This window comes from Rhinoraja longicauda, chromosome 25, assembly GCF_053455715.1.
Source record: "Rhinoraja longicauda isolate Sanriku21f chromosome 25, sRhiLon1.1, whole genome shotgun sequence".
NCBI lineage: Eukaryota > Metazoa > Chordata > Chondrichthyes > Rajiformes > Arhynchobatidae > Rhinoraja > Rhinoraja longicauda.
Genome location: NC_135977.1, coordinates 6681644 through 6696854, shown reverse-complemented (window position 1 = coordinate 6696854; position 15211 = coordinate 6681644). Strand labels below are relative to the sequence as shown.

The window sequence follows — 15211 nt, the reverse complement described above, 5'->3', positions numbered from 1 at the left end:
GTACAGGTCTGTAGGTTAATTGGCTTGGTATAATTGTAAATTGTCCCTAGTGTAGGATAGTGTAGGAGGGCGTGCAGCGTAGGTTCACTAGGTTGATTCCCGGAATGGCGGGACTGTCGTATGTTGAAAGGCTGGAGCAATTAGGCTTGTATACACTGGAATTTAGAAGGATGAGGGGGGATCTTATTGAAACATATAAGATAATTAGGGGATTGGACACATTAGAGGCAGGAAACATGTTCCCAATGTTGGGGGAGTCCAGAACACGGGGCCACAGTTTAAGAATAAGGGGTAGGCCATTTAGAACGGAGATGAGGAAGAACTTTTTCAGTCAGAGAGTGGTGAAGGTGTGGAATTCTCTGCCTCAGAAGGCAGTGGAGGCCAGTTCGTTGGATGCTTTCAAGAGAGAGCTGGATAGAGCTCTTAAGGATAGCGGAGTGAGGGGGTATGGGGAGAAGGCAGGAACGGGGTACTGATTGAGAGTGATCAGCCATGAACGCATTGAATGGCGGTGCTGGCTCGAAGGGCTGAATGGCCTACTCCTGCACCTATTGTCTATTGTCTATTGATAGTGTTAATGTGCGGGGCTCGCTGGTCAGTGCGGACTCGGTGGGCTGAAGGACCTGTTTCCGTGCTGTGTCTTTAAAACTAAAAAAGAACTAAAAACCGCTGGAGTGATTTCCTTTGGTGCTAACTCACTTCAATTTTGCTCAGACATTTTGCTTCCACACTCAAGCCAACAGTGCTTCGATTTCAAGAGTTCAAGATTTTAAGATTTCACTCTCAGCAGGCATGCTACCTGGCCCAGTGTATTTGCAGCATTTTACCCAGTGCATGCTATACATTTGTTAATCAGCCTTCTAATCAGCAAGAATCACTTTGATTTTTGTTTTGCAAAGGCTATTCACTTAACAAAAAAGGCTAGACACAAAGTAACGCAGGGTCCCTGGAGAACATGGATAGGTGATGTTTTTTGGGTCAGGGCCTTTCTTCAGCCAAGGCTGCTTGTGGGAGATTCTCCCATGATAATGCCATTGAATGTCAAGGGCAGGTGCTTGTACTCTCCTGTTAGGGACTTCAGCAAGCCATTGATAAGGTTCTATTTCAGCAAAGCATTTGATTTGATAAGATTCCACATGGTAGGCTGCTCTGGAAGGTTAGATAGCATGGGATCCAGGAGTGCCAGTGGACTCTATAATAATAATAATAATAATGCATTACATTTATATAGCGCTTTTCAAACACTCAAAGACGCTTTACAGGGATTTCTAGAACATCGAGAAGAAAATAAATAGATAAATAAGTAAACGAACAGAAAAAGGAGACAGAAGGTGAGGTGACGGTCAGTAGTTGAAGGCAGTGCTGAACAGGTGAGACTTCAGTGATGTTTTGAATGTGGTGAGTGAGGAGGAGTCTCTGACGGTTTGGGGTAGTGAGTTCCAGAGGGTGGGAGCAGCGATGGAGAAAGCCCTGTCCCCCCAGGATCTGAGTTTGGTCCGGATGGGGGGGGACAGGAGGTTGGCAGCAGCAGAGTGGAGGGTGCAGGTGGGAGTGTGTCTGTGGAGGAGGTCAGTCAGGTAGGATGGGGCCAGGTTATGGAGGGCTTTGTAGGTCATGAGGAGGATTTTGTACTGGATTCTCTGGGGAGCCAGTGGAGCTTGTAAAGGACGGGGGTGATATGGTCACGGATCGGGGAGTGGGTGAGTAGACGGGCAGCGGAGTTTTGAATGTATTAAAGTTTACTGATGATTTTTGAGGGTGAGCCATAGAGGAGGCTGTTGCAGTAGTCCAGACGGGAGGTGATGAAGGCGTGGATGAGGGTTTCTGCAGCTGTGGAGGAGAGGGATGGACGGAGACGGGCGATGTTTTTGAGGTGGAAGAAGGCTGTCTTGGTGATGTGATTGATGTGTTTGTCGAAGGAGAGGGTTTGATCAAAGATGATTCCAAGATTCCGGATGTGAGGGGAGGTGGATACTGGGAGACCATCAATATTGAGGATATGGTGCCCAGGATGTTATGTCTTGTATAGTATTGTGTTTCTTGAGAGTTGTTGAAGCCGCACATGGAGAATATTCCATTCCTTGACTTTAGCCTAGCCGATGGTGGGCAGGCTTTGGGGTGAGATGGTTTTCTCACCACAGGATCCCAGCATCTAACCTGCTCATGAAGCCACATTGTGAATATGGTGGCACCAGCTAATCCACGGGATATTGACAGTGGGGGGATTCAGTGATGGTAGCGCAAATCGAATGTCAGGAGGTGATACCTGGGCTTGTCACTGTCCCTCGGTACACGTGACAATAAACTCAACTGAACTGCCTGGCACTGGCGTGGCATGAATATGACTTGTTACCTATCACCCCACACCTGGATATTGTCCAGGTCTTGCTGCATTTGGATGTGGACTTCATTCTCCAAGTCACAAATGGTGCTGAACATTGTGCGATCATCAGTGATGGTCCCACTTCTGACCGCAGGAGTGGAAGGAAGTTCGTTAATGAAGAAGCTGAAGATGGTTGGGATGACCAGTGGTCCAATGTAGCAGAAGCTGAGTACATCATGTCCAATCTATTAAACACATGTGATTTTGTTTAGTGTAAGTTTGAGGTAGGATGTATTAAAACCTTCGGACCAAGTTAATGCGTCCCTGGCTTTCTAGGATGGTCTAGAGAGCTGTGGCAAACATAACGCTTGTAACTGAAGGAACTCAGGTCATTGATTGGGAGCAGAAGTGAGATAATTAGTTGTTTTCCCATCCAGTGAGAGTTTCTGTGGAATGGTGAAAATGTCCCGGCCATTTGTGGTATAAATCAGTCTCACAGGTTTCCTGGAATCTATGCATCATTGTAATGGTCTGCAGCTCAGCTAAGCCGGACACCCTGGCCGCACACAAATCAGGGCCTGGTTTTGCTGAAATGTTTTTGCATGGTCTCGATTCTGACAGCGTCCACCTTTGTTGAGTTGTGATCCCTTTGTCTGTGGTGCATTTAGGCTCATCTTGTTTTATACTGTGTAATACAGGTCCACCACCAATTTTCTGGCAACTGATGGCTCGTTCCCCACCCCTCCCCCCTTTTAATCTGGACAAAACCCTCCCCTCCCTGGAAATGTGACGCCTAGGTCAGGTGAGGCAGCTGATCTCTACCTTATCGGGACTTCCGCAGCCGAGCAGTAGGTCGAATTTGCCCCCCCTGCGGCTGGGGCTCTGGCCAGAGCCAGCAGATCCATTCCCATAGCCGACTTCCAAGGCCAACTTTGGGCTGGTGTCTCAGCCCCCCCAAGGCAGTGACCTCTGTTGGTCCGGCAAAATAGATAATCCAGAAAGGCTCTGGAACTAAGGATGCCGGATAAATCGGTGGACCTGTATTACATAACTGGAATATCAAGGCAATGTTTCCGACAGCATTGATAAATTAACTATTTTTACAAAATGCATAGCTTACTATTCTATCCTGGGGCAGAAGTTGCAACCAGATAAAACAATAAAAGGACTAAATTATGATGAAGGCCAATGTGCCAACAACCTTTAGTGTAGATGGGACATGTTGGTCGGTGTGGGCAAGTTGGGGCGAAGGGCCTGTTTCCACACATTCATCTGACTAAATTCTCAAAAACCCACTAATTCCTGAGGGAAGGAACCTGGCTCTTTTCATCTACTGTGACCTCTGATACTGGACACAGAGCACTGACGCTGACACTGTACAGTAGATCTGATCTGTTTGGAAAGCAAAGCTTTTCACTGTACCTCAGTAAACATGACAACAATAAACCTAAACCAGCCTTACAAAATGGCATCGGTTCAAAGGGAATGAGGCATAAGCATTAATGGTGAGTGACCTCACCAGTGATGTTTGCATCTGATGATTGAATAAAAACACAAAATGATTGAAGTCTGATGGTAAGTTTATATACTCTAATTACCTACATTTAAATTTTCTCTTTAAGCAATTTTAGACACAGGAACTGGTCTTTTGCATCTACAAAACTATTGCTTCATGCTAACTTTTTCAATTATAAATGGATTACTTAATTCAAAATGGAAGTTTGTCAAAAGCATCTCAAAAGATGCTCAAAAATATCTGCACATTTCTCCGTGCGATGGGCAGCTGATAGAATCAAGTGAACTCGAGCTCTCAGTCATTGGCACTGATGAGTCTAAACCAGAGTGTTCTGATGTTATCCCACTCCAAACAAGCACTCTGTGGCATCCAGATGTGGCCAAGATCTTGATGTTGATCATGGCCATGATCCAGATGCGTTGCAGTGTCCAAGGTCATGTGTTTTCATTAAGTTCTTAAACCCCAGGCAGCACCCGTAGTCAGGATTGAACTCGTGACTCTGGTGCTACAAGGCAGCAACTCTACCGCTGCACTGTGCCCCAAAACTTTGGAAACATGAGGGAAGTGGATGTAACAAAAGGGGATGCTGTTGTAGGATTGGAATAAAAACAGCAGACTACGAAGAAATTAGTTAAACCAAAGACTAGTCTGAAATGCAATGACTGCAGCCAGAGTATGTGCTGCATCGCTTCACGGCTCAGATCTCGACTCGAGACTGCTGGTCATTTCCACCTGGTCCAGACAGTACTCAATGACTCATCGAGTCAACATCTCACACCAGTGCAGGCTTCCTGGGAAGCACTGGACTTCCTCCTTGACAAGCCTCTGTAGTCAAGCAGAATCTGTGGCAGCAGAGATTTTCTGTACAGGATATGAGCAATCAGTCGGTTAAACAATAAGCGGTTTTAATCATTCATATTAGGCCTTCAAACTTAAATTCTTAATATGCAAAATTACAGTGAACATCAAACATAGATCAAAACAGCATCAAAACAGGCCCTTAGGCCCAAAAGTTGGTGCAGAATATGATGCCAAGTTAAAACTAATCTCCTGTCTGCATGCGATTCATGTCCCTTCATTCCTTACATATCCACCTGCCTACTTAAAAAACTCTTGTATCTGCCTCCACTACCACCTCTGGTAGCACATTCCAGGCACTCATCACTCTGTGTAAAAGACCTGCCCCTCACATCTCCTTTAAACTTCACCCCGTTCACCTTAAAGCTATGTTCTCTATAGTTTGATTGATTCTCCCTGGGAGAGAGGTTCTGACAGTCTGCCCTGTCCAAGCCTCTCAATTTTATATGTATGAGAATGGCATTGGTGAGGTGAAGTATTTTTAGCCAGAGATTTTAATTTCACATATGCCTAAAATCTTATAATTACCCCAAGAATATCAAAAAACATTTGTACAAATATGAGCTAAGTCCTCTTCTCTCTTTCCATAGTATTTGCACGTTCTCTCCTCCTTTGACTTGCAACACTCCGCCTTGTTTCTTCGCCTAAAATTTCAGCCTTCAAAGTCTCAACCAAACTAACTCTGCAAGTTAACTTCCTAACCCTCATTGATGCTGTAATATTTCACACGATCTGATCACTACCAAAAACACTAGACAGTCATCTCTAAGCATCTTGCCCACGCCCATATCTCGAGATCGCTCTGCTCAGCAACACCTCCCAGGGCCTTCCTGAAAAGGACCTGCCCTATCTGCCTGTGATGCACGTTGACCTCAATGGAGAAAGAGCAATAGCATAGGTGAACGAAAAAAGAAAAGTATTTTAATTTCCAGCTTGCAGTGCAGTAAAATGCAAGACACAGAGACAACATTAGGTTCATATACAATTCTTCTCAGCCTCTGCTGATGCTTTGTTTATTTATTGAAGAGCATTTCCTAATGGAGCCTTTTTGCACCAATGTTTTTAAAAAAAAGTTGGAATAAAAAGCACAAACCACCAGAGTATTTTATAATCAATGTTTTATCTTTGCAGCTGGAAGTATATTTAATGACAGATCACCATTTTATTTGCTCTATAAGAGTTGAACCCATTAAGTGTTCTTCAATGGTGCTGTACACTTGTACATGGAATGTGTAGTCACTTAAAAACAGGTACCTGACAGACAAGAGACAGACAAGCCCATTTAACCTGGAAATCACTCTAGAATTAGAGTAGAGCACACCTTTGATAATATGCATAGGACTCAAGTTAGGAATAAAAAAAATTAATACTTTTTTTTGATGTGGAAAGTGTAGAGAAAAAAAAGAATAGATTCCTCTTGGCATTAAAAATCCAGAAAATAAATTCTATTTAAAAAAAATGTATTGTGTTTCCAAATTGCAACAAGGTTAGTCCAGTGAGAGAGGAGGAAAGAAAGGGCGGTTTGATACTGGAAAGCTGAAGGTGCTTCAATCAATGGCAGGGTAACGGGGGTTAGAGTTTGGTTTTTGGAGAATCTGATAATCCGCACCAGACAGTTGTACCCCCATAATTAAGCAGAATACTGGCTACAGATAGCGATCTTGGCCATCTGATCCTCAAGGTTGGCAATGCGCTCGTCTTGGCTAGCAACGGTGGCCTTCAGAGTTTTGATCTCCTGCACCAGCTCGTCCAACTTGGATTCGGAATTCTGAAAACCAAAGCACAAGAGAAGACATTTCACCTTCCGTCTTTCTGCACACTCTTGCGATCAGCTCTCAGGGTGCAAAAGAGACCTTTTCTTAATGTACTCGTGCCCTTCAGGTAAGCCGTAGAAGAGCATGAATTTCAGGACCATTACTAAAGAACAGTCACACATTTTAGTGAAGAACCAAGGTTGCAGTTCTAACAATAGGCAGTAAAATAGTTCAATAGTGTGTCCAACATCTGAATTCAAAAGAAATGTTGTAGAGGGTATCAAAACCAACAATGTTTTGGTGAAGTAAGACAAAATGCTGGAGTAACTCAGCGGTCAGGTATAATTTGTGGAGAACATGGACAGGCGACATTTCGGGTTGGAGACCAAGGGTTTAGTAAATATATTATACAAAACATTGCTACTATTGGCGAGGCTCAACACTCACCATTAGAAACCTGTACCATTAAAAACCTCAAGGCCAATATTTGTCAGCAAATTCTGGCTCAAAAAGCTAGCGCCAAGAATGAAGACCCTATTGCAAATGTACAAACCCAGTGGAAATTGCAAACAAAATATGAAGGACACAAAGTCTTTTATAGAATGAGTCTCTGGCTTCATCACTGACATTGGTTTTCAAATATCATGGTTATTAATTTATTCTATTCTTGATTATTGTACATTATCTGTATTATTGCATAAATGGGCCTGTTAAGCTGCAGCAGGAAAGAATTTCATTGTTCTGTTGTCAGTACATACGACAACTGAACACGCTTGCCTCTTGATAACTATTGCAATGTGGCTTTGATTGCAACACAGGAAACATCCTCCTTTGTTAAGATCAGTTTGCCTGGACAAAAATAAACACCAAGCATCTCTTTGCATTTCGGCAGATCTTGGCATACAAAATAATTGCCATATTTACCTATTTAACATTCACTGCAATGACATTCATTAAATGTGAACCCTTTTGAGCAATTGCATAAACTTTTAAAACAGATGTTATGCAGGCAGATACTTTAAAAAACGATTCAATAATGCAGTGACTGGCATGGAGGGCAGGGATCCGTACTTATTGTAAAAAATTGTAAACTGTCCTTGGTGTGTAGAATAGTATTAGTGTGCGGGGATCGCTGGTCGGCATGGACTCAGTGGGCCGAAGGTCTTCTTTCCACGCTCTATCTCCAAACTAAACCAAGCCAGGCATCTATTTTGTATGGATTCACTGTTGGAGCTTTCTGAGTGACTGTTAAGAAACATGGCATGAACTTTCAGGCTAGAAGCCTAGAGTTTTAAGAGAAATGGCTGCACATTGAAGTGAAACAAGGCACTGCCTAAACTGGGAGAACCGAGGAGTGTAATTTGAAGAGATCTTAGAATGAAAGTACATTTATGGTTTTGAGTTCCAGCTTTTGACCAAAACTGACAATATTCTAGTTAGACCCAACCTAAAGCGGAAGTGGCGGCGCCTAACGGCTGCGGCTCGCTAGCAGTCTGTTCGTCTTTTTTCCTTTTTTTTGTTGTGTGTCGGTGTTGGGATGGTTCTTGTATTTTTTTTTGGTTGTGTATGTGTGGGGGGGTGGTGGTGTGGGTGGGGGGGGGGGGGGTGGTGGTGTGGGTGGGGGGGTGGTGGGGAAACTTTTCTCTTCCTCACGGCGCGGGGTGCGGCTCGGCCGCTGGACTTTACATCGCCCGGTGCGGCTCGGCCACTGGACTTTACATCGCCCGGTGCGGCTTGGCCGCTGGACTTAACAGTGCCCGGTGCGGCTCGGCCGCGGGACTTTTCATCGCCCGGTGCGGCTTGGCCGCGGGACTTTACATCGCTGGTGCGGCTCGGCCGCTGGACCTAACAGTGCCCGGTGCAGCTCGGCTGCGGGGCCTAACATCGCCCGGTGCGGCTCGGCCGCAGGACTTTACATCGCCCGGTGCAGCTCGGCCGTGGGACTTTTCATCGCTGGTGCGGCTCGGCCGCGGGACTTAATATCGCCCGGTGCGGCTCGGCCACGGGACTTAGCTGCGCAAGGCTTGGTCGCGGGGCCTTTCATCGCCCGGCTCGGCCGCGAGACGTTTCAGCGCCCGGTGCGATTCGGCCGCGGGGACTTCCATCCCCTTGCGGGGACTGTGCGGGTCGGTCGGGGACGAGCTGTCTGTCGGTGGGCGTGGGGAAGAGAGTGGAAGTTTTGTTGCCTCCATCACAGTGAGGGGGTGTTTGGAGTCACTGTGATGGACGTTTGTGTTGGGGTTATGTGTCTTGTGTTCTTTTTTTTATGACTGCTATGTAGTTTCGTTCGGTACCTCGGTACCGAATGACAAATAAAGCTCTGTTATACTGTTATACAATTCCCTTGCTTTTGTACCCGCTTTTATGCCGAGAGTCCACATGCTGTTTGCTTTGTCAACTTGCTCTGTCCCTTTCAAAAGGTTTATAGCCTTGTGCTTTGAAGGGGAATAGATGACAAAATTAAATTTGTTTTCACAGAAAGTTAGATGAGTGAAAAAGATGACTGTCTGAAGAAGGGGTCCTGACCCAAAACGACAACTATCCATGTTTTCCAGAGATGATGCCTGCCCTGCTGAGTTATGAGCACGTGTGTGTCCTTTTGAATGAAAAAGATCTGGGAGGTAGGAGGTGAAGATGACGTGAGAAAAGCAGATTCATTTAAGAGCTGAGTTACATTGTACAAACTCAACCACAGTTGAGGGAGGGATGAACAAGTTTCCCATTTCTGTGATCCTTAAAATATAAATTATAGAAAGGAGAATACACTTCAATAAAATGGAAGGACCACATTTTAAGGATCTGCATTTGGGAGAAATGGGAAGAGAAAGCAAAGGGCTGCGAATATACTCACTGCAATGAGAGAAGTTCCTTTCAGTGGCGTATCGCCACTTTCATTTTTCTTTTGTCGTATGTCTAAGGAGATTTTTTGAGGTTTAAACTCTCGGTTTTTGACCGGGACGTAGCCATCCCTCATGGAGATGAGAATGGGATCCTTATTTTTCCCTTCAAACCATTCCTCTGCTTCCATTGCCGGTTCTGGTCCAGGTGTATCCGGATACAAGTCATCCTGGTAAAGGTCAGACTGGGAAGAACGAGAAGGACCAGTTAACACACAACATGGAAAAGTACAGCACAAGAAGAGGGCCTTCGGCCCACAATGTCTGTGCTGGACATGATGCCAAGATCAACTCTTATCTGCCGGGACATATCTTTCCATTCCTTGTATATCCATACTCATACCCAAAAGTCCCTTAAATGCCCCTGTAATTTCGCCCTCAACCATCACCCCGGCAGTGCATTCAAAAATCACAGAGCATAGCTTTAAACTGAGAGAAGTAATGTTTAAAGGAGATGTGCAGGACTTTTTGTTTAAACACAGAGGGTAGCACCTACTACTCTCTGTGTAAGAAACAAAACTTGCCCCACACATCATCTTTCATTTTGGCTCTCTCAGTTTAAAGCCATGCCCACTAGTATTGATTTTCCTCTCCTAGGAGAAAGGTTCTGATTGTCTACCCTATCTATGCCTCCTAATTTTATATACTTCTATTAGGTCTCCCCGCAACCCCCGGTGTTCCGGAGAAAACAATCCAAGTCTGCCCAACCTCTCCCTGTAGCTTAAACGTCCTAATCTAAGCATCATTCTGGAAAAGCCTCCACATCCTTCCTGTGATGGGGCAACCAGAAATGCACGCAATGTTCCAAAAGCAGCTCAACCAAAGTCTTATAAAGCTGCCAAAATTACTTCACAAGAAAGCAGGGTTACAAAAAATTGCAAATGTTGAAAATCCAAAATGTTAGGCGAGTTATCGTTAGTGCCATGAGTTTTCTTTTAATTAATTCTCTGGACCTTAGAATTGTTAGGAATTATTGTCTACCATCAGCCAAAGTGACCCACGGACTGAGTGCAAGATGAAGAAGCACCAAGCTCTTATTCTGCTCTGACAGAGGAGCACGGTCATTTTAAAAATTGACTTTAAGGTGTGGAATCTCAACTATCATCGCAATGCTGTTTTGTACAATAAGTGCCGTTAGAAAAAGAACGCATGAAAAATAGGAAGTAGCACACAAAGGGGAAGCCAATACAATGCGTTAATGACACAGCACATCTACATAAGATTTTACTGAAAACGGGCACTAAGTGGAGGGCAGCTCCTAGAGCAGGAAAGGTTTAGAAACAAAAATGGACACAAAAGGTGCTGGAGAAACACAGTGGATCTGGAGGAAACGGACAGGTAACGTTTTGGTGGGGACCCTTCTTCGGAGTAACTCAGCGGGTCAGGCAGCATCTCGAGAGCACAAAGTGGTGAAGAAACAGTCTGAAGAAGGGTCCCGAACAAAACTTTGCTTACCATTTTTCCTCCAGAGATGCTGCCTGACCCGCTGAGTTCCTCCAGCACTTTGTGTCTATCCTTGGTACAAACCAGCATTTGCAGTTAGACACAAAATGCTGCAGTAACTCAGCGGGACAGGCAGCATCTCTGGATAGAAGGAATCGGTGACGTTTCTGGTGTAGACCCTCTGAAAAGGGTCTCGACTCGAAATGTCACCCATTTCTTCTATCCAGAGATGTTGCCTGTCCTGCTGAGTTTTTAATTTATTGACTTTTTAAACTTTAAAAAATCACGGCTCCACCATCCCTGGCCATCAGCTACGTTCGACGTCACAATGGGACCCACCCGAGTGACGGCCAATGGGGGGCCCATGATGGCTGCCGGGGGCGGGACCCACCCGAGTGACAGGAGTGGTGGCCAATGAGGGGGGGATGGCCAAGATGGCCAGCGGGGGTGGGACCCGCCCGAGTGACGGGAGTGGACCTTCCTCCCGTGATGCAGCGCGGCGGCAGAGGGCCAAACAAGATGGCTGTCGCCGCCGAGCTGCCGCTGATGGAGGTTTCCACCCAATGGGTCCACGGCTCGCTCTGGCCGACGCGATGGGCGAACGGGGCCGAGGTGAGTGGCTACCTCTCCCCTTTCATCTCCCTCCTCGCCCGCCCACATCCCCAGGGACACTCCCCGGCCGGGAATGGGTCGACAGATCGTCAGTTTTGGGAGGGTTGCCGGGCCCGCAGCAGAGGTTTGCACCCAACAGGGGTTGCTGCACCCGCAGGAGAGATTTGGACCCAACGGATCCTCGCCCGTCTACTTTATATTAGCGACTTGGATGAGAAAGGAGGTGGTATGGTTTTACAGTTTGCAGATGACACAAAAAGTGGTATCTTAGTCAATGAAGGTGGTTATCCATGATATTGTCTGTAACACTAATTCTTTGATTATATCAGTGTAAGGCCATTGCTCAACTCACCGCCAGATACGTTTTCTCAATTGAGACACCAGTCCAGATGTTTGAGGAAAACTTTGCAAGGTGAAATGAGCTGGGAGTGAATTTGCAAAATCCAAATTTGGTGCCTAGATCAATGCCAGTTAGATCATGAAGTTTGTTCTCTTCATCGACTATGCTCACAGCATTTGACAATTTGTAGGATAAGGAAGTGAAAGTGAAATAACACAGTATTTGAGAAAGTGAAATAACACAGAATTTGTGTGAACGAATTATTGATATCGGTATTGACTCAGTGGGGTGAAAGGGCCCGCTACCAAGCTGTATTTTCCGATCAATCAAACCATCACATATAATAACAGACACTAAAAGCTGGAGTAACTCAGCGGGTCAGGCAGCACCTCTGGAGGAAAGGAATAGGTGATGTTTTGGGGCGAGACCCTTCTTCAGACTGCAGACTCCAGTCTGATGAAGGGTCTCGACCCGGATTTTGCGTCCATCTTTGGTGTAAACCAGCATCTGCAGTTCCTTCCACACAAACCATCACATATCTTCTATTTAAATATTTCTCTGCTTAAGGCTTTCAGTAGTTTCATTACTCGCTACCACAGACAAGATCTTCAAGCATGCATCCTTCATTTGTTTAGTCTTCAGTGGAATGAGCATCAATCACAAACGTGTACACATCTCTGCTGGAATATGCAGAAGCATGGACACTGAAAATGCAACTCACCTTCCTTGGCACAGTCATGACGATCGGCTCACATTTTCTTTCGTGAAGCTTGAAAAACCTGCAAGCAGAAATTAAAACAATAAAGTACTTCAAACAGTGCAAAGGCCGGTCCATATTGGATTCTTTAAAAGGTAGCATGTGTGTCAAGAATGCATTAAATAGAAATTCCAAATGATGATTAATTCATGCCATAAGTACAGCCAGTGTAATGGGTGAAGCTAACGTTGTTTTGGAAACCAAAATACTGTGGAAAAAAAGCTAAGTTAAATGCAAACTCTACCAAATGTTCCACAATCTTCACCATTTGAATATCAAAAATTACAGCAGGATGTTGATCAATTTGGTAAGTGGGCTGAGCACGGGTTAAGAGTTTAATGCAGATAAGTGCGAGGTGATGCATTTTGGAAAGCCTAGCTGGGCAGGAGCTACACCAGGAGGGTTGTGAAGCAGAGAGTTCTAGGCATGTAGGTACAAAGTTTCCTGAGATGGTGTAGATAGGGTAGTCAAGGCTTTCAGTATATTGGTCTTCTCAGTAAGGGCGTTGAGTGTAGAAGTTGGGATATTTATGTTACAGCTCAACAAGACGTTAGTGAGGCCACATTTGTAGTATTATGCTCAGTCTATTTTCCATCCGATAACAACACCTTGCTATAGGAAGGATGTTGTTCCTCTGGAAAGAGTGGAGAGAAGTTTATGAGGATATTGTCAGAACTTGAGGGCCTGAGCCGTAGGTTGGGCAGGTTCGGGCAGCATGGTGGCACAGCGGTAGAATTGCTGCTTTACAGCGCCAGAGACCCGGCTTCGATCCCGACCACGGGTGCTGTCTGTTCGGAGTTCGTACATTCTCTCTGTGACTGCGTGGGTTTTCTCCGGGTGCTCCAGTTTCCTCCCACACTCCAAAGACGTACAGGTTTGTAGGGTAATTGTTTTCGGTAAAAATTCTAAATGATCTCGTGTGTAGGAATATTGCTAGTGCACGGGGATTGCTGTGGAGTGGGCCGAAGGGCCTGTTTCCCCCCCCCCCCCCCCCCCCCCACTGCAACTCGAAAGTCTGAAATCTAAAGTAAAGGTTAAGACTTTATTTCTGGGAGCACTGGAGGATGAGGGGCGATCTTATATGCGCCAAATGCAAGCAAATGGAATTAGTGTAGATAGCCACTGTTCATGGTCAGCATGAACAAGTTAGGCCGCAGGGGTCATACCCATGCTGTACAACTATGAATCTTTGAACCCCCCCTCTGATTTGCTGGTGTAATACTCTCCCCCCATGGGTTGTCTGCCACGAGGTCAATTCATTGATGCCCCCACCCTCACGTACCTGCCTTCCCAAAGGCAACCCTGATTGGATGATTTGTCGTATGTCACTATATCACGTTACCACTAATTTAATAAATAACAAAGGCAGAAGTGAAATCAGACGGTGTTGGTCCTGAGGTTTGTTGCTTGCTGTTGGGGACTATCGTGTCTGGAATCTTCTGGGCCTCCCCGGAGAGTGGGCACACCGGCAGCCTGGGGGTAAACTCCAAGAATCCGCGATCTTATAGAGGTGCACAAGATCATGAGGGGAACAGATAGGGCGAATACACGTAATCTTTTACCCATAGGGGAATCAAGAACCAAGGGGCATTGGTTTAAGGGGAGAGGGGAAAGAATTGATAGGAATCTGAGGCGGCAATTTTTTCCACACAGGCGATGGTAGGAACGAGCTGCCAGAGGAGGTAGAAGAGGCAGGTACCACAGCAACATTTAAAATATTTTTGCACAGATACATGGAGTATTGTATTCAGTTTTGGTCACTCAGCTACAGGAAGGATGTGGTTAAGAAGGTTTAGAGAGAAATGGGCCAAACGTGGGACTAGGGTAGATGGGGCATCTTGGGTCGAAGTTGGGTCGAAGGGCCTGTTTCCATGCTGTACGATTCTAGGACCTCTTATGAGCAAACCACGCCAAAGAACAGAATAAGTGAGTAGAAACTGCAGCCCATGGTTCATTGGGACTGCAGAACAATATCTCTTACCTGGCAATCTCACATTTGGTGACATCAAGGCCCCTTTTTGGCATGAATCCCATCCCTCGCTGTGGTTCCTTGCTGGTGAATGTGTTTAGATAGTGGATAAACGGTGCTTCATCAGTGATCTCAAAGTAGCGAATGGTGCAGTCCCCCTGTTTTGATCAAAAGTCAAGAATTATGCATCAAGGTGGCGCCTCAAAACAAAATGCAGAAATCAAAAGCCATGAGGCTTTTATCATGGTGTGCTGGTTAAACCATGGAATGAATGGGCAGGGGAGAGTTAAAACCAGACAGGGTTCAGAGTTTTCATATTTTAGTTTCTCCTGACGTAGGAAGCCATCAGACGTCTGCTGGCCATCAGTAACATTCCTTCATTTATTTATTTACCTGCAGCTCATTTTCTTTCACAGGCTTGTCAACTCCACCCCAGATAGACACAAAAGTGCTGGAGTAAATCAGTGGGTCACGCAGCACCTCTGGAGAAAAAGGAATGGCCAACATTTCGGGACGGGACCCGAATTCACTTACCACCCTTCTGTACCAGGGATCATTTACAGAGACTGCTTAAACTCCCTATCAGCGAGTCTTTTGACATGGAAAAAAACAATTGCAGTCACAGGTAGAAGGTGCAGACTCCAGGTTAGGATTGAACCCGGGTAAGGTGGATCTGAGAGGCAGCCATACCATCGGGTGAGCTACTGTGTGAACTTGATGTTGATCAATAGTCACAACATAC

The 15211-nt window shown here is 45.5% G+C and overlaps 1 protein-coding gene across 1 annotated transcript in view; it reads right to left on the bottom strand.

Annotated features, from left to right (window-relative positions):
- Positions 1 to 4727: 4727 nt before the first annotated feature.
- LOC144606038 (coronin-1C-A-like) overlaps positions 4728 to 15211 on the bottom strand; it is a 94161-nt gene continuing 83677 nt past the window's right edge. Inside the window, exons 8-11 of the mRNA XM_078421824.1 lie at positions 14482 to 14627; positions 12465 to 12522; positions 9303 to 9533; positions 4728 to 6465 (exon numbers count right to left, since the gene is read on the bottom strand). Of these exons, the coding sequence (XP_078277950.1) occupies positions 6328 to 6465; positions 9303 to 9533; positions 12465 to 12522; positions 14482 to 14627 (573 nt within the window). The 3' untranslated portion in view covers positions 4728 to 6327. The remainder of the gene's footprint in view (positions 6466 to 9302; positions 9534 to 12464; positions 12523 to 14481; positions 14628 to 15211) is intronic.